This window comes from Gymnodraco acuticeps, unplaced genomic scaffold, assembly GCF_902827175.1.
Source record: "Gymnodraco acuticeps unplaced genomic scaffold, fGymAcu1.1, whole genome shotgun sequence".
NCBI lineage: Eukaryota > Metazoa > Chordata > Actinopteri > Perciformes > Bathydraconidae > Gymnodraco > Gymnodraco acuticeps.
Window position 1 is genome coordinate 18,573 of NW_022992253.1, and position 27,852 is coordinate 46,424.

At 39.7% G+C, this 27,852-nt stretch overlaps 1 protein-coding gene across 1 annotated transcript; it reads left to right on the forward strand.

The window, feature by feature from the left end:
• LOC117540284 (B-cell receptor CD22-like) lies at positions 1–27,852 on the forward strand. The gene is made up of 10 exons (XM_034206879.1): positions 1–70; positions 8,952–9,302; positions 9,546–9,776; positions 10,003–10,356; positions 12,703–12,930; positions 13,472–13,741; positions 14,074–14,334; positions 14,509–14,596; positions 14,695–14,749; positions 27,309–27,852. The coding sequence occupies exons 1-10, from the start codon at positions 1–3 to the stop codon at positions 27,390–27,392; spliced, it is 1,992 nt and encodes a 663-aa protein (XP_034062770.1). The 3' UTR covers positions 27,393–27,852.

Genomic DNA, 27,852 nt, shown 5'->3' on the forward strand with positions numbered 1-27,852 from the left:
ATGAGAGGAGCAGCTATGAGTCTAACTGCAGCAGCGAGTGGATTAGTTGTCTTCCTGCTCTCTGTGTCAGGTAGCCTACTGTACTTTTACACATTCATCACATGAACAGAGGGGATTCTGGGAAATGTGGGACTCGTAAAATCAGGTCATTTGTGAAAATAGATCAGAGTTGTGTGAAATGCAAACTTCCCAGAAATATTATAAATATTAATTCTGTGTAGATTTTAAAGTTAGTTTTTAGTGTTACTTGTGATTAGTGGATATTGTGTTGGTCACAACAAGTCCTCCAACTCATACGACCAAATGGGTCGATTGTTTAAGCCCTTATTACGACCAAATATGTCGTTTGTTCAAGCGCTTAATACGACCTATAATTACGTTTTAAAGTTGTCGGCCTCTAGGGCTCCCGTTGAATGCAAACGTTACAGATGGTCGTTTATTCACAAATAACCCTCTCTGTAAAATCCTAAATTGTAGGATAATTTGGCCATTAAAACGCTTTATGATTAGATTTCTAGCGAGAAGTATATATTGTACTTTTAGAATCCACGTCCAGTCGTTATGTAGGATCTATAGTTTGATAGATATTACGAAGATGATTTGAGGTTTCGTCAGGAGAACGTGTATATGCGGCAAGCTTCCATGTAAAGTTACGGGTTGAAAACAGTATTTCCGGTCTCGACGTTTTCATAATAAAACCAATGATCAAATGATTTAACAGTGATATCTGCAGTACTCATCCACTAAAAAACATCAGTTGATCCTAGTTAATTATATGACATTAATTGGTTTAAATTGTGTACATTGCTTTTGTGTTTTTCCCATAGGGTTTTCTCTTTCGATTCTGAGAGACACATTTCTTTTTTCAGAGGTTTTGATAGGCTAAAATCACGCCGCAATGCACGTCGGGATATGGTGTTTATGTGATATGAAATCGGAAAACATTTAAAAAAAATTAAATAATACTTTATTCCGAGTGTTCTTGCTTTTCTCTTTGACAGTCATCACATAACGGCATTGTAATACACGGTTCGGCTGCATTAAATATTACATATCTGCCGTAGATATGTATTTATAGAGCCCTGATCAGAAGACCTTTTGACAAACTGGAAGAGATGCCGCCAAAACTGAATTCGTGACGTGGACCATAAAATATCAACAATTAAACAACATCTTCCATTTATTTTCACACAATACGTCTCCTTGCAGTATCAACACTAATTCGGCTGACTTTTATTTGATCCAATTAGTAGATAGTCTGTATTTACACCATAACGGTGCACAGCTGACAGAAAGGGATTTTTTTGTAGTTTTTAAAGATATTACTGATCTTCTGAACTACCTTTCCAATTCCTCATGCAGTTGACTGTTACAGGTCTATAAAAGTTTATGGTACAATGCATAAGCTTCACATTGAGAGACTGAAACTGTATTTTCCTTTACCGTTCTGTTTTAATTTCACAATAAAGTGAATAGTCATATTATGTTTGATATTATTATGTTTTATTAACTAGACCACTGGTCTAAACCGTACCTCCTAGTGGTTAAAGCACGTTATTGAATTTAGTTGTTGAATACATAAATTGTTATGAAAACCTTTAAATATTAAGAGTAGCCTACATACAAAATAGGGGTCAATGATAGAAATATAGAATAGAAAATATCAAGAAGATACTGTAGTGATATCTACAATAAAACAGTTTAGTGCAGGACGTCCAAAGATATTAACAGGAGGATGTGCAAAACAGACAAACTGATAAGGCTGAATTTTACTCAGGTGTAGCGAAAGTCTGATTTAAGGGTTGTTTATATTTCACATCATTAATCAGAATCTGCAAAGTAACAAAAATAAATGTAGTAGAGTAAAAATACCAGGTTGACCTCTGAATTGTAGTGGAGTAGAACAAAGTAGTACATGCTGCTGTAACAAAAACATTTCCCAACTTGGGATCAATAAAGTATCTTATATTAAAATGATCGATGGCTACTGCCATATTTGCTAAATGTGCATCTGAACCTTGACAAGTGCATGTTTCAGGCTTATCAATTAACAACAGGAGGGGTCACAGACATAAGACCAGCTGTTAAATAAAGCTCTTCTGACCTTAGCTGTCATGTGGGTATATTAATGCTGCCCATTATGGGCACAAGCAATTTTCACCCATGTATTAATTATATGTTTTAAACTTGATAACACCAATGTGTTTCGTATCCCCTAAACCTCCAGGGATGTATACAGTTTAATACTGGCAACTTCTAATTGTGGGAAATACGAAAACGTCTTATAAAACTACAATTCCCAGTAGAGACATGCCATAGAACATATTGCGAAACACACAATAGCCATCATGTGTAATTCTGTGGGGGAGGGCTGCGCTGGACCCGTCCAAGTCCAGTTTTGGATAGTCTGGCGTGGTTCCGTTCCATTTCAAAGAGCTGTTTGACATTCGGCGTAACCTTGTCGCACTGCCACTCCAACATCCAATCACAGAGCTTGAGGGCTAATCACGGGGTTTGTAAAGCAAGGCGGATGTTGTAGTCCCAAACGATAGCTGGGGATTCTGGGTAGTGTAGTGTCTTCGGAAACTCTGTAGTGTCTAAACTCCGAAAAAACTATTTTTTTTTCCGAATCGAAGGTTAAAAACACAAAAGCATTGTACACAATTTAAACCAATCAATATTGTGTAATTAACAAGGATAAACTGATGTTTTTTAGTGGATGAGTAATGGAGATATCACTGTGTAATCATTTGACAGTGTGGGGAATACTTCCGGTTTTATTATGAAACTTCGAGACCGGAAATACTGTTTTCACCCATGCTAACTTTACATGGAAGCTGCCCCATATACAGTACACGTTCTCCTGGCGAGACCTCAAATTATCTTCGTATATCTATCAAACTGTAGACCCTACACATCCACTGGACGTAGATTATAAAAGTACAATATACACTTCTCGCTAGAAATCTAATAAAAAAGCATTTTAATGGCCAAACTATTCCACAATTTAGGATTTTCCAGAGAGGGTGATTTGTGAATAAACGACCCTCCGGAGCGTTTGCAATCGACAGGAGCATGTTGTTTCTTACACGACCACTAGAGATGCTACACTTTAAAACGTGACTCTGGATCGTATTTAGCTGCTGAACAATCGACCTATATGGTCGTTTTTTGTAGGAGGACAGGCTGGTTGGTCAACATCATTTGCACTTATCTTTTTCATGAAATGTCTTTGTTCAAACAACTTTTACACGCTGTAACCTGAGAATAATGTTCATTCATGACTGTTCGCTCCTCACCATGTGAACACATTTTGCTTTGTTTTATTTTTAAGATAATAATAATAATACATTTTATTTCTATAGCGCTTTTCTTGAACCCAAAGACGCTTTAAAGATGACACTGGTTAAAGAATTGCTTGTTGTTTTCAATACATTTTAGTGTTTTTAAGGGATATTCTCCCACAAGTCATTACATGCTGTCTATCAACTTCTCTTATGTCGCAATACCTCTGCACCAAACTCTGCAAGTTCCCACACTGTGAGTTTAAAGCAGTCTTCTTCTTTTTCTTATCTCTATATCCGACAGAAGCTGCTCACACCTCAGTGTTCTGCATTCAATGTTATTTTTCACACTTAACTCAGCAGCAACCTGACCACAGAGCGAACAGAGAGGGAACTGTTCAGAGAAACACACACTATTCTAATTAATATGATCCCTAATAATTCACCATTAAGACATCTTCCAATCTTTGAGTGCATTGACTATATGTATAACTAAGCTAACACATTGCTTTGTACTTCTATTCTGCCAGGTTTAGTTAAGAAATAACATTAAAAGGGTAATGCAGTATCATTTTCAGCAGTTATAAAGTATGTGAGAAGGAATTAAGATGTGAGTTTAAAATGCTCTTCATAGAAAAAGTGAGTGAAATGTAAAATGTTTGTTGACGAGTAAATGGCACTTTTCAAACAATTTGAAGACTGTGTACATTAAATAGACAATAGTTCAAACACATTAAGTAGGAATTATTTCTGAGTCATACCAATGATATATATCACACAATTAATTATATATCATACAATTCTATATTCAACTTAATTTCTAGTTAGATCCTGTAGTTTTGGTGCAGTGGTTAGAGCGTTGATCATCAGATCAAGGGGCGTTGGTGAACTCCAGTTCGAAACCCGCCTCGGCCGCCGTTGTGTCCTTGGGCAAGACACTTTGCCCGCATTTGCTCCTGTGAGTAATGTCCACAGTAATGGCTCTTACATGTCTAATATGTGTACGACTGGAGGTAAGAGAGGATATCTGTATGTTTGTAGTTTGGGTGAATGTTCCCTTTAAAGCAGACGGAGGGAGCTCTCAGAGTCATGAAGCCTGAATGTGTCACACTTAAAATCCCCCACTAGAGGACAGTGAAACACCAGATACTGACTCAGGACCCTGAGACAACATGTTAACATCAATGACTGATTATTTTGACAAATTCAAATTCACTTTTTGTTCTTTATCTAAAAACATTATGAGTGAACAAATGTGCATTTTTAGGTTTTTACCATGGACATCCAACCCAATAAACATTAGAAGTCTTATCGTGTATATAATACAAATAGTTCACACTGGTCACCAACATCATTTACATATTGCAAACTCAGCAGAAACTTTAATACAATCCTTTATTCTTAAACATAATCTCATAGTATTGGTTATTGACTAGCATTAACTAATGGACTTTTCCCTGTAGGACCACACCAAAACAATAGTTGGCTGTGCAGAACACGCAGTGGTCTGTGCGTTTGGTCATCAGATCAAGGGGGCGTTGGGGAACTCCAGTTCAAAACCCGCTCCTGCCTTGGGCAAGACACTTCACCTGAATTTGCTCCTGTGGGGATTGTCCACAGTAGAGGACCATTACGTATGATCTGTATGTGTAATGTGTATTTGTAAAGTGCTTTGAGTCATTGATAAAGCGCTATAATAAATATAAGGATTAATATTATTATTAATAGATCAGCTAACGATTTATAACAGGCGGTGTAGGATGTTAAGCACTGATGAATGTAAAGGGAAAAGGGAACAAAGGATGAGAAGGTACTGTAGTCTCTGCAGAGCCCACTGACGGTACCTAGAATGAGACAAAGTATACATTGGATGAAAAAGGAAGTGATGAGTGGAGACAGGAAGAGAGGATGGAGGGATGTAGTAAATAAAAGTCAAAACAAATGTAGGCAGGGAGGGATGAAGTGGTGTAGGGATGAATGGATGAAATGTCATTGGAAGAAGGGACTAAGGGATGTATGAATACAGGGTTGAGGGAGGGATGAATGCTAGAGGGATGTAGCGATGGATGGATGTTGATGAATGAAAGGTAGAAGAGCAGCCAGGAATGAAGGGTTGAAAGGATGTAGACGGGGAAGGACAAACAACTAAAGGGATGGAGGGATGGAACAATGAAGGTAAGTAGAAATTGAGGGATGGAGAGATGAAGGGAGGAAGTAAAGATTGGATGAGGGAATGTAGTGAGAAGGGGATGAAGGGTTGAGGCAGGAATACATGGATGACGGGATGTTGGGATGAATGGATTTAAGGATGAAGTGTCAAGGAATTTAGGGAGGAAATTATGAATGGAACAAGGGATGTAGGGAAGGAATCAAGGGATGAATGGAAAAGTGGAACTAGAAAGGGAGGGATGAATCAATAAAGGGATGTATGGAGGGATGAAGGGATGTAGGGAAGGAGGGAGGAATGGATGTATGTATTGAGGATGGATGAAGGGAGGGATGAAGACATGAGGGAGGGAGGGATGAATGGAAGAAGGGATACATGGATTTGGGAATGTAGGGTTGAGCGTTTAAGGAATTTAGGCAAGTAAGGATGAATGGAAGAAGGAAGGGATGAGTTGATGAAGGAATCTTTAGGGGATGTAGGGACGAAGGGTGGAGAAAGAAAGCGGATGTAGGTTGGGGGGGATTAGGGGATGTAGGGAGGGAGGAATGAATGGAAAAAGGGATATATGGATCTGGGCCTTTAGGGTCAAGGGTTTAAGGGTCAAAGGGATGTAGGCAGGAAGGAATCAAGGTATAAACGGATAAAGGGATATAGGTAGAAAGGGATACATGGATGAAAGGATGTAGGAAACGAGGGACAAATGGTTGAAGGGATGAGGCTGAGAATGAGGTAGAAAGGGGAAGGGATGAATGGAGATTGGATGTTGAAATATAAAACTTCAGCATTTTGTCAAGGTTTTGATACGGCAGTCGTATGTTTGGGTCTGTTGTGAAGAGATGAAACGAGGACAGATGTATTGACCGAATAAAAGAACTATAGCAGATGATAAGAGATGTTGATGCTTAGCCCTGCTGAAATAACTCCTTCACATTTAGTGAAGCTGGATCTTACTGCTTAGATCAGGGGTGCAATACGTCGACCGGTCGATCGCGAAGGTAGTGTGGGTAGATCGCATGGCTTTTTTTATTTTTAAGTTAGCCTATCATCCATCCTTACTATGGCATTTGTCACTTGATTGACGTACAGGTAAGCCAGTCTGAGTTGTATTGTGACATACGGGCTCATGCAGTTATGAGGGGGCCTCACCTCCTCATCTGAAGTGAAAAAGTGTGGGCACCCCTGGCTTAGATGAATGACTCTGTATGTGGCAATGCCAGAGTTGGATCAACTTCCCAGTTCTTGTCATGTCCAAGAAACTTATAGTGAAAATGTATTCTTTATGTTAGTTTTGTCATGTCCCTTTGTCCTGTGCTTTATGTTTATTCCCTTAATTAATTCTCCCTCTCATTTCAGGCCTCCACGCTCCCCGCCCCCTTCTGTCTCCTGCGTCCTTGATCCTGTTCATTGTCAGTTCGTTGTCTCTCTATGACCTACATTCCTGCTTACCTCACGGACATCTCACGGATCTATGTTATTGATCAGTGCTCTAGTTTTCCTCGAAAGAGTGTTTTTGTTTTCCTTGTTTTCATTACTGTGCAAATCCCAGTAAAGTCTTTATTTTGAAACACTATCCGAGTCTGAGTTTGAGTCGAGCAATTGAGTTCATGCCTCAGAGTTCACTCCTTGACAGTTCTCAATAGGCGCATTCACACCGCAGTACTTTTCCCACAAAGGTTCATGAGAACTTAGTTCATGAGAACTCTTTTGTCACGTTCACACCAAAAAGAGCCGGTACTAAAATTAGTTCATGAGAACCTTTTTACCCCCTCGAAAGTCCCTGCTAGAGAGCAGAGACTTTCCTGCGGCTCTCTTGTGAGAAAATAGCTATATGTCTGATTGGCTGGGCGGATTGCAAACCACGCCCCGTAAAACTCCCAAAAAGTTTTGTGAAGCCGCCATTTTATTATCCTCACATTTGCATCATTAGCATTAGCATTAGACCAGCGCAGAAACGCAGAGAGACTAACTTATGGCAACACAAAATAAAACATGGGAGCGGTGGAGATGAGGAGGTGTCTGCGTTCTGGCGATTTACTCGGAAGGCTTCAGTAGAAGCTGCTGGGAGTCCCAGCAGCTTCTACTGAAGCCTTCCCCAACTCCGGGTACTTCCGGCCGGGGACTTTGGGCGGCAGTATACGCCGTGAAGTGGTTTGCGGCCTGCCAATAAACCCAAAGCAGAAGAAGAAGAAGTGACGTCAGCGGCTTCATTTGCCTAATCCACCCCCAGGGACTTATTCCGGTGTGAACGCGATCTGTACTTAGTTCATGTGAACTAAAGAGTTCTCATGAACTAAGTTCTCGTGAACCTTTGTGGGAAAAGTACTGCGGTGTGAATGCGCCTATAGTCCGGTCTCTGTTCATTAATTAACCTACATGGCATGGCATTGAATAATTGTATGTGTCAGCTGGAAATAGAAACACTGGAAACAGAATATAACTTGGTGAACGTCCAGTTTTTGTCAAGATACATGACAAGTTGAACACAGGAAAGGCAGACTGGGCGATGGAAAGCACAGCCACAGTCCTGCTTATCATTGTGGGACATGTAGTTTAGTCAAGCTGCAGTTTGTGGTGCAGACAGTTCATCTATTTTGACTCATGCACTTTTCTACTTTAGATGTATTTGATGCAAAAAGTAGTATTGCAAACTTTTCCCAGTTTGTTCACTGCTGAGATTAGCTGACAGACCCTTGGTTTAGATACTTCATTTAGCTTTCTATTACAAAAAAGGAAGACAAGAGAGGTGGTCTTTAGAAAGGTTTCGTTTGGACACAACACCTTTTTTGCAAAACAAGCTGTGCATTTTAATAATGTCAAGAGGAAGGAAGTGGTATTTTGAACCTGCTTCCAGTCTCCTTTTCACTCTCGAGCCCACAGAAGGACGTTAAGGTTCAAGAGAACTTCCTTTAAGTTGATGTAGAACTGTTTTCTTGTGGACATCAATCTTCTTTATTTTATAGCCACACGGAGACGAGAGGAGCCGCTATGATTTTAACAGCGAGTGGATTTGTTGTCTTCCTTCTCTGTATGCCAGGTAATGTCTATCATTGTACAACATTTACCACACTTATTCAAAGCACTTCAAAGAGAGATATATTATAAATAGATAGTTGTTTATTTTATTTCCAATCGACTGTTGAACTTGTTTATCATTGAAGGTCCTTTGACAGTGTGTCTCTGTATGTTTGTATGCTCTTTATGTCTTTCGATAAATGGTTTGTTGACACAAAATACACCTTTAATACCATTTGTTGACAATTCCCATGTACCCAAAACTGATCAAATATAATACAAACTTGTATTCTATATTCTAGTTTAGGCATAGTTAGATTGACGCATTATCAGGACGTTGTGTTGATAATGACTGCTGATAGTTGGGTCATTTTAAGCTTGTCTATGTTTCCATTGCCCAAAATCTCATCAGTAATTTCATCCACTTTGTCTAATTTACTGATATTAGCTAAGCATTGAATTAGTTTTTGATGTGCTCTGTGTTTCAGCGGTTCAGGGTCAGTATGGCTGGGGAGCGACTTACTCTTCTACTCAGATCTGTGCAGTGAAAGGATCAACAGTGGAAATAAGCTGCAGCTACAGATACCCATCTACAATAAATCACCAAGTAAACACAGTACAGAAAACCTTCTGGTTTACTCAGAAGAAAGATGGTGAACTTGTAGATCTGACCACAGCCTCAGAGTATGCAGGTCGTGTAGAGGATCTCTGTGGAAACAACAGATGCACTCTGAGAATCAAAAACCTGAGAGAGAGCGACTCAGCTGAGTACAGGTTCAGGTTCAAAACAAACAAAGATACATATACTGCTTCACCAGGAGTCACTTTGTCTGTCACAGGTAACTTTTGTGTGTGTGTGTGTGTGTGTGTGTGTGTGTGTGTGTGTGTGTGTGTGTGTGTGTGTGTGTGTGTGTGTGTGTGTGTGTGTGTGTGTTTTTTGGTTGATATTGTCTTCATTGTATTCAATAGCTACTATCTAATGAACCATGGGGTGAAACAAACACCCATTATAGATACTGTGAATGCTTTGGGGTATTTATATGAATCATCAAAATGTATTACATGTTTTGTTTCCTTCTCAGATCCAGATCTACTGGTCATCGGAAAAACAATAGTCCACCAGAGTAATTCCAAAGCAGAGCTTCAGTGTCACAGCAGATGTATTTTACCTCATGATCCTTCCTACATCTGGTACAAGAACGGACAGAACATTCGGGGAGAAACCTCTTCTTCTTTTTCAGTCTATTTTGATTCAGCTGACAGCTTTTCCTGCGCTCTTAAAGGACATGAGAATTTCCCGTCTCCTTCACAGTGTGAGTTTACTCTACAGTCTTTCACTAACAGAACGCCATGGCACAATGATTGCAAGTACTTTGAATATCAATAAACCCATTTCCCCTTTTTATGTTACGTTTTTATTTTTGGCCCCTCGCTCTCCATGATCACTTCTGCTTTAAGCAACTCAACAACCTGCTCTGTATTACAGCTGTGAGAGAAGGAGTTGTATCAGCTCAGTTCAACAAATGTTTTATCTTTCAGGTGTTGACGGTCAAACCTGTAACAGAGTGATTCACACTGACAGGAGCATCTGTGCCTTCAAAGGATCATCAGTGGACATTTCCTGCATATACAGCAGTTATGAATCGATCACTGATGGATTCTGGTTCAGTCCTGAGCGTTATCATCAGGGACAGAACCCCTCTCAACCTGAGGACCTTAGTGAAGACTCCCAGTATGCAGGTCGTGTTCAGATCCTTGAGACAGAGAGAGGACACTCCACTCTGAGGATCTCTGACCTGAGAGACTCAGATTCAGCTCAGTATCTCTTCAAATTCAAAACACCAAGCTTTGAATGGAGGAGTGATTTACCTGGAACAACTCTGACTGTCACAGGTACTGACCAACACACACTGATGTTATACAGCATACCAGTAGCTAATGTGGAAGGTAGCTGTTATAATGTAGATTGTTATTTACAACTCTCTATCAATTCATGTTTATCTTATTTTAGACTTTGTAACCTTGATCTGGGTATTTGATAAATAACAAACACTTTTTTCCCCTCAAAGATCCAGATCTGAAGGTGAAGGTGCAGGTGCATTCATATTCACGGTCTGAGCTCCAGTGTTACACCAGTTGTCGCCTGCCACATGGTTCTTCCTACATCTGGTATGAGAATGGGCTGAAAATGGCAAAAGAAACATTATCTTCATATTCAGTCTACTTTGGTTTTGCATCCAGCTACTCCTGCGCTGTGCGAGGACATGAGGATTTCCCCTCGCCTCCAGTGTGTGAGTGTTTCCCTCTGGCCCTCTGGTGGAGCTTGTAGGTTATTGCACTTTTCCTTCAAAGCTTTAATTCAGTAGTAGCTGTTCACCAGAAATAGCGGAGACTCAGAAGAAAAGCATACTGCTGATAACAACATTGCAGAGATGTTGCAAAGACCATGCAATTGTTTTTACATACTCTTACTTCTTCTATTACTTTTTTAGTGACTCACTATTAAATGACTTCTTTATGAAAAACTGTACTGTGACTTTTTATGAGATGATATGGAATATTATAACATGATTTGATTGACTTTTGTGTGACATACTATACTTTTTATCCATCCATCCATCCATCTTCTCCCGCTTATCCGTGGTCGGGTCGCGGGGGTAGCAGTTCCAGCAGAGAGCCCCAAACTTTCTTTTCCCTGACGACATCAACCAGCTCTGACTGGGGGGTCCCAAGGCGCTCCCAGGCCAGCGAAGAGATATAATCCCTCCACCTGGTCCTAGGTCTACCCCTTGGTCTCTTCCCAGCTGGACGTGCCTGGAACACCTCCCTAGGGAGGCGCCCAGGTGGCATCCTAACTAGGTGCCCGAACCACCTCAACTGGCTCCTTTCGACACGAAGGAGGAGCGGCTCAACTCCGAGTCCCTCCCTGATGACCGAACTTCTCACCTTATCCCTAAGGGAGACGCCAGCCACCCTGCGGAGAAAACCCATCTCGGCCGCTTGTATCCGCAATCTCGTTCTTTCGGTCATGACCCATCCTTCATGACCATAGGTGAGGGTAGGAACGAAAATGGCCCGGTAGACAGAGAGCTTTGCCTTCTGGCTCAGCTCCCTTTTCGTCACAACGGTGCGGTAAAGCGACTGCAGTACCGCTCCCGCTGCTCCGATTCTCCGGCCCATCTCACGCTCCATTGTTCCTTCACTCGAGAACAAGACCCCGAGATACTTGAACTCCTTCACTTGGGGTAAGGACTCATTCCCTACTTGGAGTGGACAGTCCATCGGTTTCCTGCTGAGAACCATGGCCTCAGATTTGGAGGTGCTGATCCTCATCCCAGCCGCTTCACACTCGGTTGCGAACCGATCCAGTGAGTGCTGAAGGTCGCAGACCGATGAAGCCATCAGAACCACATCATCTGCAAAAAGCAGTGGTGCAATCCTTAATACTAATACTTTTTATGACACATTTAAATATCACTTTATTGTGAATCCCAACAATGTGTGTAACCCAATATAAACCATTTTAAAATGGCCTCAGGTGTTACAGTGATTAAAGCATGTTTATTAAAAAATGTGTGCAGTTATGTTTTCCATTGTTCACATGTGCCCTAAAAGACTGCTCCAATACACATTCACTGACAACATTTTAAATTGTTTTGTTTTTCAGGTGTCAGAGGTCAAACCTGTAACAGGGTAATTTACACTGAGAGAAGCATCTGCGTCCCCAAAGGATCATCAGTGGACATTTCCTGCACGTACAGCAGCTTTGAAGACGTTGTTCAATCTAAGTTCTGGTTCAGTCCTGAGCGTAGTCATCAGGGACAGAATTCCTCTCAACCTGAGGACCTTAGTGAAGACTCCCAGTATAGAGGTCGTGTTCAGATCCTTGAAACATGGAGAGGACGCTCCACTCTGAGGATCTCTGACCTGAGAGACTCAGATTCAGCTCAGTATCTCTTCACATTCAAAACACCAAGCTTTGAATGGAGGAGTGATTTACCTGGAACAACTCTGACTGTCACAGGTACTGATCAACACACACTGATGTAAATACACCAGGACAATACAGTTCAAAATCAATGTTGATCAATCAGTTTGTGTAATTAATGTTTGATGAATAGTGACTGTTGTTTTTCTCTATTTCAACATTTATCATAATGTTTTTCTTTTGCTTTATTGAAAGGTATAAATAAACTTGCCTTGCCTTGCCTTACTATTGTTTCTTGTTCTAACGTCCAGCTCTCCAGGTGCAGGTGATCAGAGCAAAGGTCTACAACTATTCTACTGAGGCAGAGCTGAAGTGTCACAGCAGCTGCAGTCCAGCTGGTTCTCTGAACTACGTCTGGTTCAAGAACGGAGAGAAAATCACATCGATGAATACATCTTCTTATGAAGGCTTGTTTCAGCCCAGAGACAACATATATTGTGCTTTGGAAGGACATGAAGACTTCCCCTCTCCTGCAGTGTGTGAGTTTACACACATACACTGACATTACAATACACTGACATTATAGACATGCTGTACATAACCTCACCGGAGTCTTCTAAAGTACATTACATCAGTTTCATTTGTATCCGGACAACTTACAATAAGTGGAGACAACCATAAAAATAAAAACAAGTATCCTACAAGCATTTTAGCTTTCAATAAACCCAACATGTTCAGTGTTACATACATAAATTACTTTTTTATGAATACAAATATGTAGTTATTTTGTAATGACATTTTGAAGTCCAAAAACGTTGTTGCTGCATTAACTGTTTGATGTTATACAGTTTATTTTACTTAGATGCTATATTAAAGCCAGTTACCAGAGAGAAGCATGAGTTGTGAATCCATTAACATTAAGATTAAGAACATTTGAGTGGCTTTCTCCATAAGCAGGAATCTTTGATTTTACACCTGATCAAATTACAAAATAGATGACTAGGGATAATTTACAAATAAATTATAAAATAGTTAATGTGACAAATATATAATCTTTAACATGATTTGGATTTCCTCCAGATGGTCCAAAGCCTCCCTCTGTGTCAGTGAGTCCCTCTGCTGAGATAGAGGAGGGCAGTTCAGTGACTCTGACCTGTAGCAGTGATGCTAACCCAGCAGCTAACTACACCTGGTACAAGAAGGATGGAAGTGCAGACCTTTCTTCTGTCAGTGAAGGACCACGTCTCGTCCTCAGCTCCATCCAGTCCTCTGACTCTGGACAGCATTACTGTAGAGCTGAGAATCTGCTGGGGAGTAGAACATCTGAATCCATCTCTATTGATGTGAAATGTGAGTAAAACCCAGATGATTTAAAAAGCATAATGCAACCAATGACAACTTTATTCACAGTCTGCTGCTGTAGGTCAATGAGATGGAGAGCAGCTACAGTCGATGATGAAAATTAAGTTCTACAATTGGCTCCCAAATCTGCACGTATGTTCAGGGTATTCAAGCCAGCAATAATACAGAACACGAAATATATATACAACATAATTGTTTTCTTTAGCTCTATACCTGTCAAAAAACACTTCGAAAGTCAGATGCTCACACAGATAACCATTTTTCATTTCAATTCAACATGATTTTTACTTATTTCTGTTGATTTATTGTATTTATTTCAGACTCTCCAAAGCCTCCCTCTGTGTCAGTGAGTCCCTCTGCTGAGATAGAGGAGGGCAGTTCAGTGACTCTGACCTGTAGCAGTGATGCTAACCCAGCAGCTAACTACACCTGGTACAAGGAGGATGAAGACTCTCCAAAAGCTTCAGGACAGATCTTCACCATCACTGACTTCAGAGCTGAACACAGTGGGAGTTATTCCTGTGGAGCCCAGAACAAGTTAGGACGTAGTAACTCCACCTTTCATCTGATTGTTGTGGCAGGTAAGTTCTCTACATTCACCAGACCTGATTCACTTTGTAATATGAAGCAACCCAAGCATATTCAAAATGTCAGTGTTCAGGGAGGAACCTCCATGGGGTCAGAGGTGGATCACACTGACTATGTGATTTATCAATCTATAGTTAGAAGTATCACATATGTGTTCATGTTTCTAGGGAGTTCAACAATGATAGTGAATATCATCAGGACGACTCTGGGGGTCTTGATTCTGATTCCTGTGTTTCTCCTGAGTCTGTGGATGAGGTACAACAATATAAATTCATCAGTTTAAACATCCTTCTTTCGTGTTTTAGTTTACTTTTATGAAATAAAATCTGTATTTGTTGTTGTCCTTAATCCAGGAAGAAGAAAGCTCTGCGCTCCACCACTGAAGCACCTGCACCTGAAGAGATAGAGGTGAGAGAGAGCAGACCTATTGACAACACTTCCCCTTCCTCAAAGCTATACTGTGGCTCATAAATGCAATGTGAAGAGAACTTGTGTTTAAAGACAACTTCCTGAGTTGAAACCAGTCACGAATGTAACCAAGAAATAATTGTCATCAACTTTAAAATATGAAAACAATTTTATAAAATCTTAAAGTATATGCGGGTTTCATGAACGAGGGTCTAATGTTGTCTTCTCTCTCTTCATCAGTTGGACTCTGATCCTGAGTATCAGAACGACTCACACACTGCAGCACAGACAGAAGACACAGAGGAGCAGGAAGACATGGTGTGAAGTCCAGTCAGGTTAGAGCCTCCTGCATCAGATAAAACAGGCCCACTCCACATTTAGAGTCACAGTTCCAGCTGTAACTTTCAACAAGTCCTCCAACTCATACGACCAAATATGTCGTTTGTTCAAGCGCTTAATACGACCTGCTCCCGTTGAATAAAAACGTTACAGACGGTCGTTTATTCACAAATAACCCTCTCTGTAAAATCCTAAATTGTAGGATAGTTTGGCCATTAAAACGCTTTTTGATTAGATTTCTAGCGAGAAGTGTATATTGTACTTTTAGAATCCACGTCCAGTCGATATGTAGGATATATAGTTTGATAGATATTACGAAAATGATTTGAGGTATGAGGCAGCCTCCATGTAAAGTTACGGGTTGAAAACAGTATTTCCGGTCTTGACGTTTTCATAATAAAACCAATGATCAAATGAACATTTAATATTCATTACTAAAGGTACAGCCGAATCATCACAGCGCACAAAAAAAGAAAAACGCCACAGATGGACCAAAAAAGGGAGCGTTTAAAAAAAAAAGGGGCGGGTCCGCTCAGTGAAACGATAACAACGAAACATGGAGGAACAGAAGTCTGTGTTTACATCGTGTGTGTGTGTGTGTGTGTGTGTGTGTGTGTGTGTATAGAGGTGTGTGTGTAGAGGTGGGTGTGGTTAAAACACATCAGCCTGAAGTCGCTCTTAGCCTTTCTAATGATTCTGAAGGTATACACAGTGAAGGCGGTGCGTGAAAGGCACTGCGTGCTCCTCTTCTCAGAGGCTGAGTGAACCCTCCCGCTGCCTCCTGGTGCTGCAGAGATTTCATGAAGTGAAGGAGGTTTTCCTTCCATAAAACAGCTGCGAGCAGCAGATACTGTGAGTGTCACAGACATGAATACATAGATCAAGGCAGACTGGTGCACACACTCTCCTGTTTTGCCAATCCGGTGGTTAAACAAATATAGCTCTACACCCCTGGCCGACATGTCCTTAAAATGAAGTCTGAGTTCGACATTTTAATTAATTAATTAATTCATTACCTTTCCAATTCCTCATACAGTTGACTGTTACAGGTCTATACAGGTTCATGGTACAATGCATAAGCTTCAAATCGAGAGACTGAAACTGTATTTTCCTTTACCTTTCTGTTTTAATTTCACAATAAAGTGAATAGTCATATTATGTTTGATATTATTATGTTTTATTAACTACACCACTGGTTTTTTAACCCGCACCGCCTAGTGGTTAAAGCACGTTATTGAATTTTGTTGTTGAATACGTTTTATTTGATGAAAACATTTAAATATTAAGAGTAGCCTACATACAAAATTGAAAATATCAAGAAGATACTGTAGTGATCTCTACAATAAAACAGTTTAGTGCAGGACGTCCAAAGATATTAACAGGAGGATGTGAAAAACAGACCAACTAATAAGGCTTTATTTAAACATTAAAGATTACTTTAAGTTAAGGTCTTCTTTTGAATAAGAATTTGTTTTGGGGTTATCCACAGATAAATATGAAGTCTGACAAAGTACTTAACGTCCAATATATTGCATAGTTTATTTTGGCACTTGACAATCACCTTCCCTGAATTTGACTCAGGTGTAACTAAAGTCTGATTTAAGGGTTGTTTATATTTCACATCATTAATCAGAATCTGCAAAGTAACTAAAATAAATGTAGTGGAGTAAAAATACCAGGTTAACCTCTGAATTGTAGTGGAGTAGAACAAAGTAGTATGCTGCTGTAACAAAAACATTTCCCAACTTGGGATCAATAAAGTATATCTTATATTATCTTATCTTAAGCTGATCGATGGCTACTGCCATATTTGCAAAATGTGCCTCTGAACCTTGACAAGTGCATGTTTCAGGCTTATCAATGAACAACAGGAGGGGTCACAGACATAAGGCCAGCTGTTAAATAAAGCTCTTCTGACCTTAGGCTATATTATTTCACCCATTTATTAATTATATGTTTTACATTTGATAACACCACTGTGTTTCGTATCCCCTAAACCTCCAGGGTGTACACAGTTTAATACTGGCAACTACTAATTGTGGGAAATACGAAAACGTCTTATAAAGAAACGTGCCATATGATGTTGCGAAACACACAATAGCCAGCATGTGTAGTTCTGGGGGGGGCTGGAGCCGGGGGCTGGATCCGGGGGCTGGACCCATCCAATTCCAGTTTTGGAAAGTCTGCCGTCGTTCCATTCCATTTCAAAGAGCTGTTTGACATTCGGCGTAACCTTGTCGCACTGCCACTCCAACATCCAATCACAGAGCTTGAGGACTAATCACGGGGTTTGTAAAGCAAGGCGGATGTTGTAGTCCCAAACGATAGCTGGGGATTCTGGGTAGTGTAGTGTCTTCGGAAACTCTGTAGTGTCTAAACTCCTAAAAAACTATTTGTTTCTCTGAATCGAAGGTTAAAAACACAAACGCATTGTACACAATTTAAACCAATCAATATTGTGTAATTAACAAGGATAAACTGATGTTTTGTAGTGGATGAGTAATGGAGATATCACTGTGTAATCATTTGACAGTGAGGGGAATATATCCGGTTTTATTATGAAAACTTCGAGACCGGAAAAACTGTTTTCACCCACGCTAACTTTACATGGAAGCTGCAGCATATACATGTTCTCCTGGAGAGACCTCAGATCATCTTCGTAATATCTATCAAACTATAGATCCTACACCTCCACTGGACGTGGATTCTAAAAGTACAATATACACTTCTCGCTAGAAATCTAATCAAAAAGCATTTTAATGGCCAAACTATTCTACAATTTAGGATTTTCCAGAGAGGGTTATTTGTGAATAAACGGGAGCATATTGCTTCAGTAGAAGCTGCTGGGAGTCCCAGCAGCTTCTACTGAAGCCTTCCCCAACTCCGGGGACTTCCGGCCGGGGACTTTGGGCGGCAGTATACGCCGTGAAGTGGTTTGCGGCCTGCCAGTAAACCCAAAGCAGAAGAAGAAGAAGTGACGTCAGCGGCTTCATTTGCGTAATCCTCCCCCAGGGACTTATTCCGGTGTGAACGCGATCTGAACTTAATTCATGAGAACTAAAGAGTTCTCATGAACTAAGTTCTCATGAACCTTTGTGGGAAAAGTACTGTGGTGTGAATGTGCCTAATCATGTCGAGGTGTCAAACATGATTTATAGTTGACACCAGCTGATGGTAAGGTGCTCTATATTACTGCTTCAACTATGTGTACATGCTTATTTGTTATATGCAGAGTTGTTGATATTACAAAAGTCTCGTCAAACTGTTTTTTTTAATTCCACATAATAAATAACTTTTAAAAATCCTCATCAGTGTCTTGGTTAATAACTATACTGCCTGAGTCTATTTAAAACAGAGAGCCTGAAAACATCACATTTCTCTCCATGTACAGTTTAGATTTTCACAAAATGAACCATAAGCTCACTAGAAGAAGACTTTGTTAGATGTTACTGTGTAAGATTCAAATCAGAATAAATCAACAGCCAGCTCTTCAACAAGTGAAGGACCATCGGACGAGCGTTTGGAAAAGATCAAGTTTAAAAGTCTCTAAATCTCAGATTTTCTGTTTAACTCTTCATTAATTTGCGGTATATAATGTTTAATTATTAGCTAGCAAAAAAATCAAATAAGTGCTGCTTTTGTATATCTCCCATATGTCATTATTTTCTTCTTTTTTTCCATTCTATTTCTATGCAAATACTGCAATATTTTACTATGTTTTTAACTATATTTATAATATTTCTTCATGTTATTTTTTGTATGCACCATGACACCAAGTCAAATGCCTCGTACGCGTAAACCTACCTGGCAATAAACCTGATTCTGATTATTCAAAAGAGTTTGATGCTGATGCAATATGTCAATGGTGTTGGCCACCAGTGTGAACTTGTTGTCTAATATGCTGTCTATGATGACTAATGTTATTTGGGTTAATGTCAGGTAAACTGCTAACATTTAGATAGCTTTACTCATACAATTTAAAATATCTATCAGTGTCTGATGTTAGAAAGATGAGGTCTCCGGGTCCTGATTCAGTTTCTGATGTTTCACTGTCCTCTAGTGGGGGATCTTAAGTGAGACACATTCAGGCTTCATCACTCAGAGAGCTCCCTCCACCGTCTGCTTTAAAGGGTCAGGAAACCTAAACTACAAACACATGTATTTCCTCTCTTACCTCCAGGGGTATCTAAACATGCAGATAGTAAGTGATGAATTTAGCTGCATGCTGTGAGGTCAGTTTTATTTGTATTTGAAAGTGTCTGTCAAACTTAAGACATCTCTGCACACTGCTTTTCTAACTGATCCACCTAAACAAGCCAAAGTCATTTAAAGTATTGTTTTCTAATCAACATCATCTCAAACATTGTCTGTCCTGCAGTCCAGGTGTGAGTGGTTCCTGTTGGCAGGCGTGTACGTTTCCCACGTCTCGGAGTTCTGTATTTCTCTGCAAGCAAATGCAACCTGACCACAGAGATAAGAAACACCAAGAACAAAGATATGTAATTTTCCAGTCTCTCTGATAATTAATTTGGTTCTCTTCATCCTGTTCAGTCAAACTGCCTCGTGGGTTCAGAGATCAACTGTTATTCTCCTCTTCATTTAAATGCTCTTTTCTGGTGTCAGTGGAATATTGGCAGTGAAACAAATGTTTAACCGAAGTCTCTTTTAACGTTGTAGGAGCAAACACAATAGTGGTGGCTTAAAGCCCACCTAACACAATACGAAATACAGAGTGCCCTGAAACAGAGCACTCCGGGCTCCCCGCTCTACTGCCGTGCGATACAGATATCGGGACCAGCCAGTCAGAAACAGGGGGCATTTTGCATGAAGAAACAACAGTATATATGGACATATTTGGGGCGGAGATGTGTGTCGGCTCTTCCGTCCCATTTTACTCCTAAGGTGTTCTTACTGGTTGGATTCACGTTGGGTCGGGCCCAATACAGCGAATCAGAGTTCTGGGAAAAAGTATTGTTCTTCTGAACAGAGCGTGACAGCCTCGGAACTATACAAGGTCAGAATCACTTTTTATCTTATACCTGGGTTAACTCCTTTACTTTCCCAAGGAAGATTTCACACAAACTATTCCTTCCCAAACAATCAAACATTGTACACAGATATATTGGTATCAAAATATTGTACACAGATATATTGGTGCTTGAGATTATATTGGCCCCCAGAAAGAACCTTGAGAAGAACGTGTGTGTGTGTGTGTGTGTGAGGAGGTGTGTGTGTGTGTGTGTTGATATCTGGGTCAGGAAGTGTATGTGTGTGTGTCTGCTGATGGGAGGAAGTGTATGTGTGTGTGTCAGGGTCTCTGGGTTATGGAGTGTAAGTAAGAAGGTTTATATATATAGGATTACTTTAAAACAGTCCCAAATAATACATGTTCACTTCAATACAGTTCAAGATAATACCTGTTTACTTTAACGTGTATACTTTTTTAAAACAATACAACTTTACTGTGTAGTGGGTGTTACTGGGGTTTGGCTCATCATGCATACTAATGATCAAAAGAGGAAGTAAATCTAGTCTTTAAACAGCCTGATATCCGTCTTCTGCTCATTGAGGAAAGGCATCTTTGAACACGTCGTTCCTCCTTCACTGTGAGTAGAAACAGTTTATTGATGTAATGATTCTGTATACCTCCTGTGAACATTATTTAATCTGACATGTTTTATAGTCTCACAGAGATGAGAGGAGCAGCTATGAGTCTAACTGCAGCAGCGAGTGGATTAGTTGTCTTCCTGCTCTCTGTGTCAGGTACTGTACTTCTAAACTTACATTCATCACATGAACAGAGGGGATTCTGGGAAATGTGTGACTTGTTAAATCAGGTAATTTGTAGAAATAAGTGGATCGGGGTTGGATGAAATGCAAACTTTCCAGAAATATTCCAAATATATGTTTTGTGTAGCTTTGTTGAAACACTTAGATGTTACCAAGTTTTAGCAGTTTTTTAGTGTTACTTGTAATTTAAAGAAAAATATCTTTCCTGTGTTGGTCAATGTAATTTGCACTTATCTGTGTGCTTATTACTCTGACACGCTTCAAACTGAGAATATTGGTCATTCATAACTGTTCCCTCCTCACCATGTTACAACATTTTGCTATGTTGTATTTTTAAGATGAGCCTGAGTCATAGTCATTTCATACTGTCTCAACTTCTCTCATGTCCCCATACCTCTGCACCAAACCCTTCTAGTTCCTTCTCTCCTCTCTGACCTCAGTGTTATATTTCCACACCCTGAGTTAAAAGCAGTCTTCTTCTTTTTCTTATCTGTATATCCGACAGAAGCTGCTCACACCTCAGTGTACTGCATTTATTGTTATTTGTCACACTTACAGTAACTCAGCAGCAACCTGACCACAGAGCGAACAGAGAGGGAACTGTTCAGAGTCTCACACATTTCTAATTAATATGATCGCTAATCATTCACTGTTCATTTCTATGAAGGCATTTTCCAATCTTGTGTCAAACTGAACCCTTTTTGTGTAGACTTCTGTTCTACCTGATTTGATAAAGAAACAACAAAGTCAAAGAGTATCATTGGTTTTAAAATGCCTAAGAAGGAATTCACATGTGTTTTTCTGCTTGTTTGCAAAATGTTTATTTTTACATTTTTTGTTGAAAGTACTGTTCAGGCAATTTCTCAACAATTTATAGATTAACTTTGATAATAGTTTCTGATGTGCTCTGTGTTTCAGTGGTTCAGGGTCAGGATGGCTGGGGAGTGACTTACTCTTCTACTGAGATCTGTGCAGTGAAAGGATCAACAGTGGAGATAAACTGCTCCTACACATACCCATCAACATGGAAAGGAAGTGATACCACAGTGGAGAAAACGTTCTGGTTTACTCAGAAGAAAGATGGTGAACTTGTAGATCTGACCACAGCCTGGGAGTACGCAGGTCGTGTAGAGGATCTCTGTGAAAACAACATCTGCACTCTGAGAATCAAAAACCTGAGAGAGAGCGACTCAGCTGAGTACAGGTTCAGGGTCGAAACAAACCTAGTCATATATGCCGGAGAACCTGGAGTCACTTTGTCTGTCAAAGGTAATATTTTCATTCATCTCAAGTATTTTCAAATGTTCCGAATCAAGAATATAATAATATAAATATGTTTGTATGAATGTGTGTTGACAGTTCTGTCTAAAACAGGGGTGTCCAAACTAAGGCCCAGGGGCTAAATGCGGCCCGCGGACCATTTTGAATCGGCCCTCAGCAAATTAAAAAGTCTAATGAAATATGAACCACAAATTAAACATCTGCTATTGCACTTCTTAATAGACATAGGTTCAAATATATAACACAGTATTCATGTGTTAATAAGCCTAATTTTCAAATAAAATCAGTCAATTAAAGTTGAAAACATTTTCGAACATATCTTAGTTGATAAGAAAAAAGCCCAATGACTTATTTACGTAACAACCTTGAAATAAACCCTTCATAATTCTCCTTATTATCATCAATCTGATGCTTCTGTTTTAAGGAATGAGTTGCCAACACAATAAATGAAACCATATCAGAGAGCTGTGTGTTTTTCTCATCAATATCAACCATAATTTATCTACAATTGATTGATTGTTCTAACTTTTAACTTATGAGGCAGTATACCTCTAGTGAGCGGGCCCAGCCCTTGGTATATTGTTCTATATGTGGCCCTTGGTGAAAAAAGTTGGACACCCCTGGTCTAAAATAACATTCCCGTTCCTTCTACTTAAATCCAGGTCTCACGGTGCAGGTGGAAGCCAAATATACTGACCAGGTAGAGATGAACTGTCAGAACCCGTGTCTTGTACCTGTTAATACTTCCTACATCTGGTACAAGAACGGACAGATAACTCCGGAGTCAATATATTCTACTGGTTTTTTCACACTTGGTTCTGCAGACAGATATTCCTGTGCTATTAAAGGATATGAGGACTTCCCTTCTCCTCCAGTGTGTGAGTTTACCAACACACACACTGACATTACAATACCATCACAGTTTCAGACATATCTCTCAGGAGTCTTCTTAATCTTAATATGGACACCGCAGTATTGTTTTACAGAAAACCATAGCTAAACTGTGAGCTGTAAGTAGGCCATCTAGTTAGTTAAAAACAAAACAATGACAGGAAATCCTATACTTACCAAATAGATCACAAAACAATTGAGTCATAATCAAAGCAATTATTCAATTGAAATACTAAATCAACACCTGGAAGTCCATTTGGATCAAATTAAATATTTAACTGAGGATAACAGTGACGTTAGCTTTAGATTAATCTTTGTGTTTTCCAGGTTTCAGGTGCACAATGAGTAAAAAGACAGAAAATGATGAAGGCCCACAAGATCATTTAAGCGGGTAAAAGAGCAGTAAGGGCCTAGTAATAAGTATATATATTGTATCAAATAGAGTTGTACAGATCACTGTTAGTATAATCATTCGTATAATATTAATCTTTTGACGATTGATTACCAGATACAGCATCCATTAATATAAAAGGTCTCAATAATCTCACACTGATAATAAAGTTGATCTAACAGGCATTCTTCCATCCTCCACATTTTCTCCGTTATGCTTTTAAGTTTAGTCACATGAAAGGTAAAAGTTGCCTTCTCATAAACCAGGAAATGTATTTGCATCCCCCCCAGTGAAATACATACAGTATATATTTTAATACAGTCTGTTAGTCTTAATGTAATTATATTCATACGCAGATGTTTATTTACAAAACAGAACCAGGAAGTGGTAATGAAAAATAATTGACAGCCTCGCAACAACTAGAACTGAAGACAGTCAGGACTGTTATAATATAAAGGGAAGAATGTGTAGAGGTGTTAACAATTAAGGACTACAATATTAGATTTGTATTGGCTGTCAGTTACAAAAAGGAAACGTTTAATGTTTTAGAGCTACATCTAAAATAAATGATGACATTAAATCATGCCAATAATATCAATTATTTAAACTATTTTCTCCTCCAGATGCTCCAAAGCTTCCCTCTGTGTCAGTGAGTCCCTCTGCTGAGATAGAGGAGGGCAGTTCAGTGACTCTGACCTGTAGCAGTGATGCTAACCAGCAGCTAACTACACCTGGTAACAAGGAGAATGAAGACTCTCCAAAGCTTCAGGACAGATCTTCAACATCACTGACTTCAGAGCTGAACACAGTGGGAGTTATTCCTGTGGAGCCCAGAACAAGTTAGGACGTAGTAACTCCCACCTTTCATCTGATTGTTGTGGCAGGTAAGTTCTCTACATTCACCAGACCTGATTCACTTTATAATCTGAAGCAACCCAAGCTTATTCAACATGTCAGTGTTCAGGGAGGAACCTCCATGGGGTCAGAGGTCGATGACACTGACAAAGGGATGTATCAATCTACTACTGAGGTGTATCACATATGTGTTCATGTTTCTAGGGAGTTCAATAATGTCAGTGAATATCATCAGGACGACTCTGGTGGTCTTGATGCTGATCTCTGTGTTTTCTCCTGAGTCTGTGGATGATGGTACAACAATAGAAATACATCAGTTCACCCACCATGCATCATGATGTAGTTTCAATGTTATGAATTTCATTTTGGTAAAAAACTGTATTTGTTGTTGTATTCCAATCCAGGAAGAAGAAAGCTCTGCGCTCCACCACTGAAGCACATGAACCTGAAGATATAGAGGTGAGAGAAAGACGCCCTATACGACAAAAATGTTTCCCGATGTCACGAGTAGAAATGTGTTCATTAATGCTCTGGAAAATCTACTTATATTTTAAATAAAACCCGCTCCATAGCGGCTGGATGCATTGTAAACAACGTCATAAACTAATCTACTTTGAAACAACATTAGGGCCCGAGAACGGAGCGCTAGGACCCAACGGCGTCCCAGCACGAAGTGCGAGGAACCTATGGTTATTGGAGGAATTCTTCTTCTTATTATTATTAGTCGCCATTTTTTCCTGTTTTTGAGGGCTTTAGGATGCTTCAAAAGTTGTATAATTTTGCACGGACGCCAGAACCGGTAAAAATTGCAACATTCTGGAGTCAATAGGTTAAAAATATTCCAACATGCTCGCAGCGCCCACCTATCAAAATCCCATTTCGGAATACATTTACAAAGTCGCACCGTAACTCCAAATGACCTGACATTTTGCACACATATCCGGGTGGACCTGCTCTACAATAATCCTCTTAGAACCCTAAGCTCCGCCTACATTAATTTAAATTAGCATAATGTTCAAAACAGTGAAATATTCACTTAAATTTCAATTTTCATTTTTTCAAAACTAAACTTCGTATACAGTATCGGTGGAGGGTCAGACACATTACCGTAGAAAATTAGCATGTTCAGACGATAAATATTGCAAACCATTAATCAAAACGTACTTGCAAAAAGGCGGGGCTTAGAAAGAAATGCTCATAACTCATCAACAATGTATCCAAACATCACAGATGTTGGTGGATAAGTTCATTCTCTCTTGGGAAATAGGCACACCAAAGATTTTTCATTTTGGACAATAGGGGGCGCCAAATACACCACCAATTTATAACTCAAGAACGGATGGATGAATCTTTTTTTTTCTTCTTTACACATACTCTGGGGGTGACTACGAACTGAGATTTAAAGTGTCGCAACAAATACAGAATGTGGGCGTGGCCTATACAAATGTTTTTAATTGCGATAGCATAAAATGAGCTTCGGATGCAAAACTTGGGACACAGGTCAGAGCCCAGGACCTTTTCGAGAATGTAAAAAAAAAAAAGTAATTTAAAAAAAAAAATGCTCACTAGCGCCCCCTATTGTGTGGTAGTCTCATATAGTTTCTCAGAACTTCACGGATTTTGGCACAGACATTCCTCATGGAATTTCGGACATATTTGTAGTTAGCTTCCATTAGCCCCGCCCCCCAGGAAGTCGGCCATTTAGAAATATTTGCGTTTTTCATGCATTTTAAGGACATTTCTGCAAACTCCTCCTAGGGGAATGATCGGAAAAATTCCAATCTAGGACAAGTTCAGCCCATATCCAATGTGATGCTAAATTGCGAAGCTGATCGCTGAAACGATGAGCTCGTAAGCAAATGGAGAATGTTCCATTTTTGACGATTTACATGTCACAAATTACTACAAACTACTCGCATATAGTTTTTCCTATATTCACGAAACGCTGTATACACATTGCTATTATAATTGCACACATATTTCAAATTGCTTTTCATTAGCCCCGCCCCCCAGAAAGTTGGCCATTTTGAAAAATGTGCGTTTTTCAGCCATTTTAAGGACATTTCTGCAAACTCCTCCTAGGGACATGATTGGAAGAATTCCAATCCAGGAAAAATTCAACCCCTATCCAATATGATGCTAAATTGTGAAGAAAATAGTTGCTAGCTCAAACGGGAAGCTCGTAAGCTAATGGAGAATGTACCATTTTTGACGATTTACATTAATCCAAACTACTACATTTCCATTTTTGGAAACCTTTACAAAGTGGCACCGTAACTCCGAAAGACCTGACATTTTGCACACTTATTCGGGTGGACCTACTCTACATATGATCTCCTTGAACTCCTAAGCTCCGCCTACTTTTTAAATTAGCATCATGTTAAAAACAGTGAAATATTACCTTAAATTTCAATTTTTTGTTTTTCAACGCCAAATTTAGTATACAGCATTGGTGGAGGGTTAGACACATTACCGTAGAAAATGAGCATGTTCAGTCGATAAATATGCCCGTCATTCATTTAAACCTGTTTGCAAAAAGGCGGGGCTTAGAAATAAATGCTCATAACTGGTTAGGGTTTAGGGTTAGGGTTACCCCTAACCCACACACCGGCTCTGCTGGCGGCATATTCAATTACAACAGACACCTATACACTCCACAACACACACGTACTGACTGTACAACACACACATACAGCTCCTAAAGCATATAATGTATTTCAGGCTACAGCCCTTGTATATTTTATTATGTGAAGCACTATATGGTTTCATGAAAAATATCTACTCTTTACTTGTAGATATCTACTAAAGCGTTGCATTTCGGTAGACTCGCGCGCGTCTGCTTGACGCCGGGACGACCGGCTGCCCTCCCCGACAGGTGCACGGACTCGAGGGCCCGCTTATCACTGCGCGCACATCTGTGACCGCAGTTTTAATTAAAATTATTTTAGGTAAAATCTTAAATAATGCAGGTTTCATGAATGAAAGCCTCATTTTGTTTTCTTTCCCCATCAGTTGGACTCTGATCCTGAGTATGAGAACGACTCACACACTGCAGCACAGACAGAAGACACAGAGGAGCAGGAAGACATGGTGTGAAGTCCAGTCAGGTTAGAGCCTCCTGCATCAGATCAAACAGGCCCACTCCACATGTAGGGTCACAGTTCCAGCTGTAACTTTACACAAAGTCTCTGTGATTTTCTTCAGATGCTCACCTGATGGAAACAAAGAAGAAGGACTTTGAAATGTCCCTGTGGAGAGCGAGGCTGTGCAGGATGTGTGCAAAGTGGATATATGAATGTTCAACTCTTAAACGTTTTATTGTCAGTTGTCAGTAGCAGCAGCTTGTAGGTTTAGAAGAATGAGCGGCTGGCAGCTTGAACTGAATCATGTCGAGGTGTCAAACATGATTTATCGTTAAGACCAGCTGATGGTCAGGTGCTCTATATTACTGCTTCAGCTATGTGTACATGCTTATTTGTTATATGCAGAGTTGTTGATATTACAAAAGTCTAGTCAAATTGTTTTTTTTATTCCACATAATAAATAACTTTTAAAA

What these genes read in the sequence shown, in the direction of transcription:
- LOC117540284 (XM_034206879.1), top strand. Translation starts at nt 1, where the DNA reads ATGAGAGGAGCAGCTATGAGTCTAACTGCAGCAGCGAGTGGATTAGTT. An exon ending in AACAACTCTGACTGTCACAG is followed by an intron (nt 10,357 to 12,702) that starts GTACTGACCAAC and finishes TCTAACGTCCAG; the next exon opens with CTCTCCAGGTGCAGGTGATC. An exon ending in TCATCTGATTGTTGTGGCAG is followed by an intron (nt 14,335 to 14,508) that starts GTAAGTTCTCTA and finishes TCATGTTTCTAG; the next exon opens with GGAGTTCAACAATGATAGTG.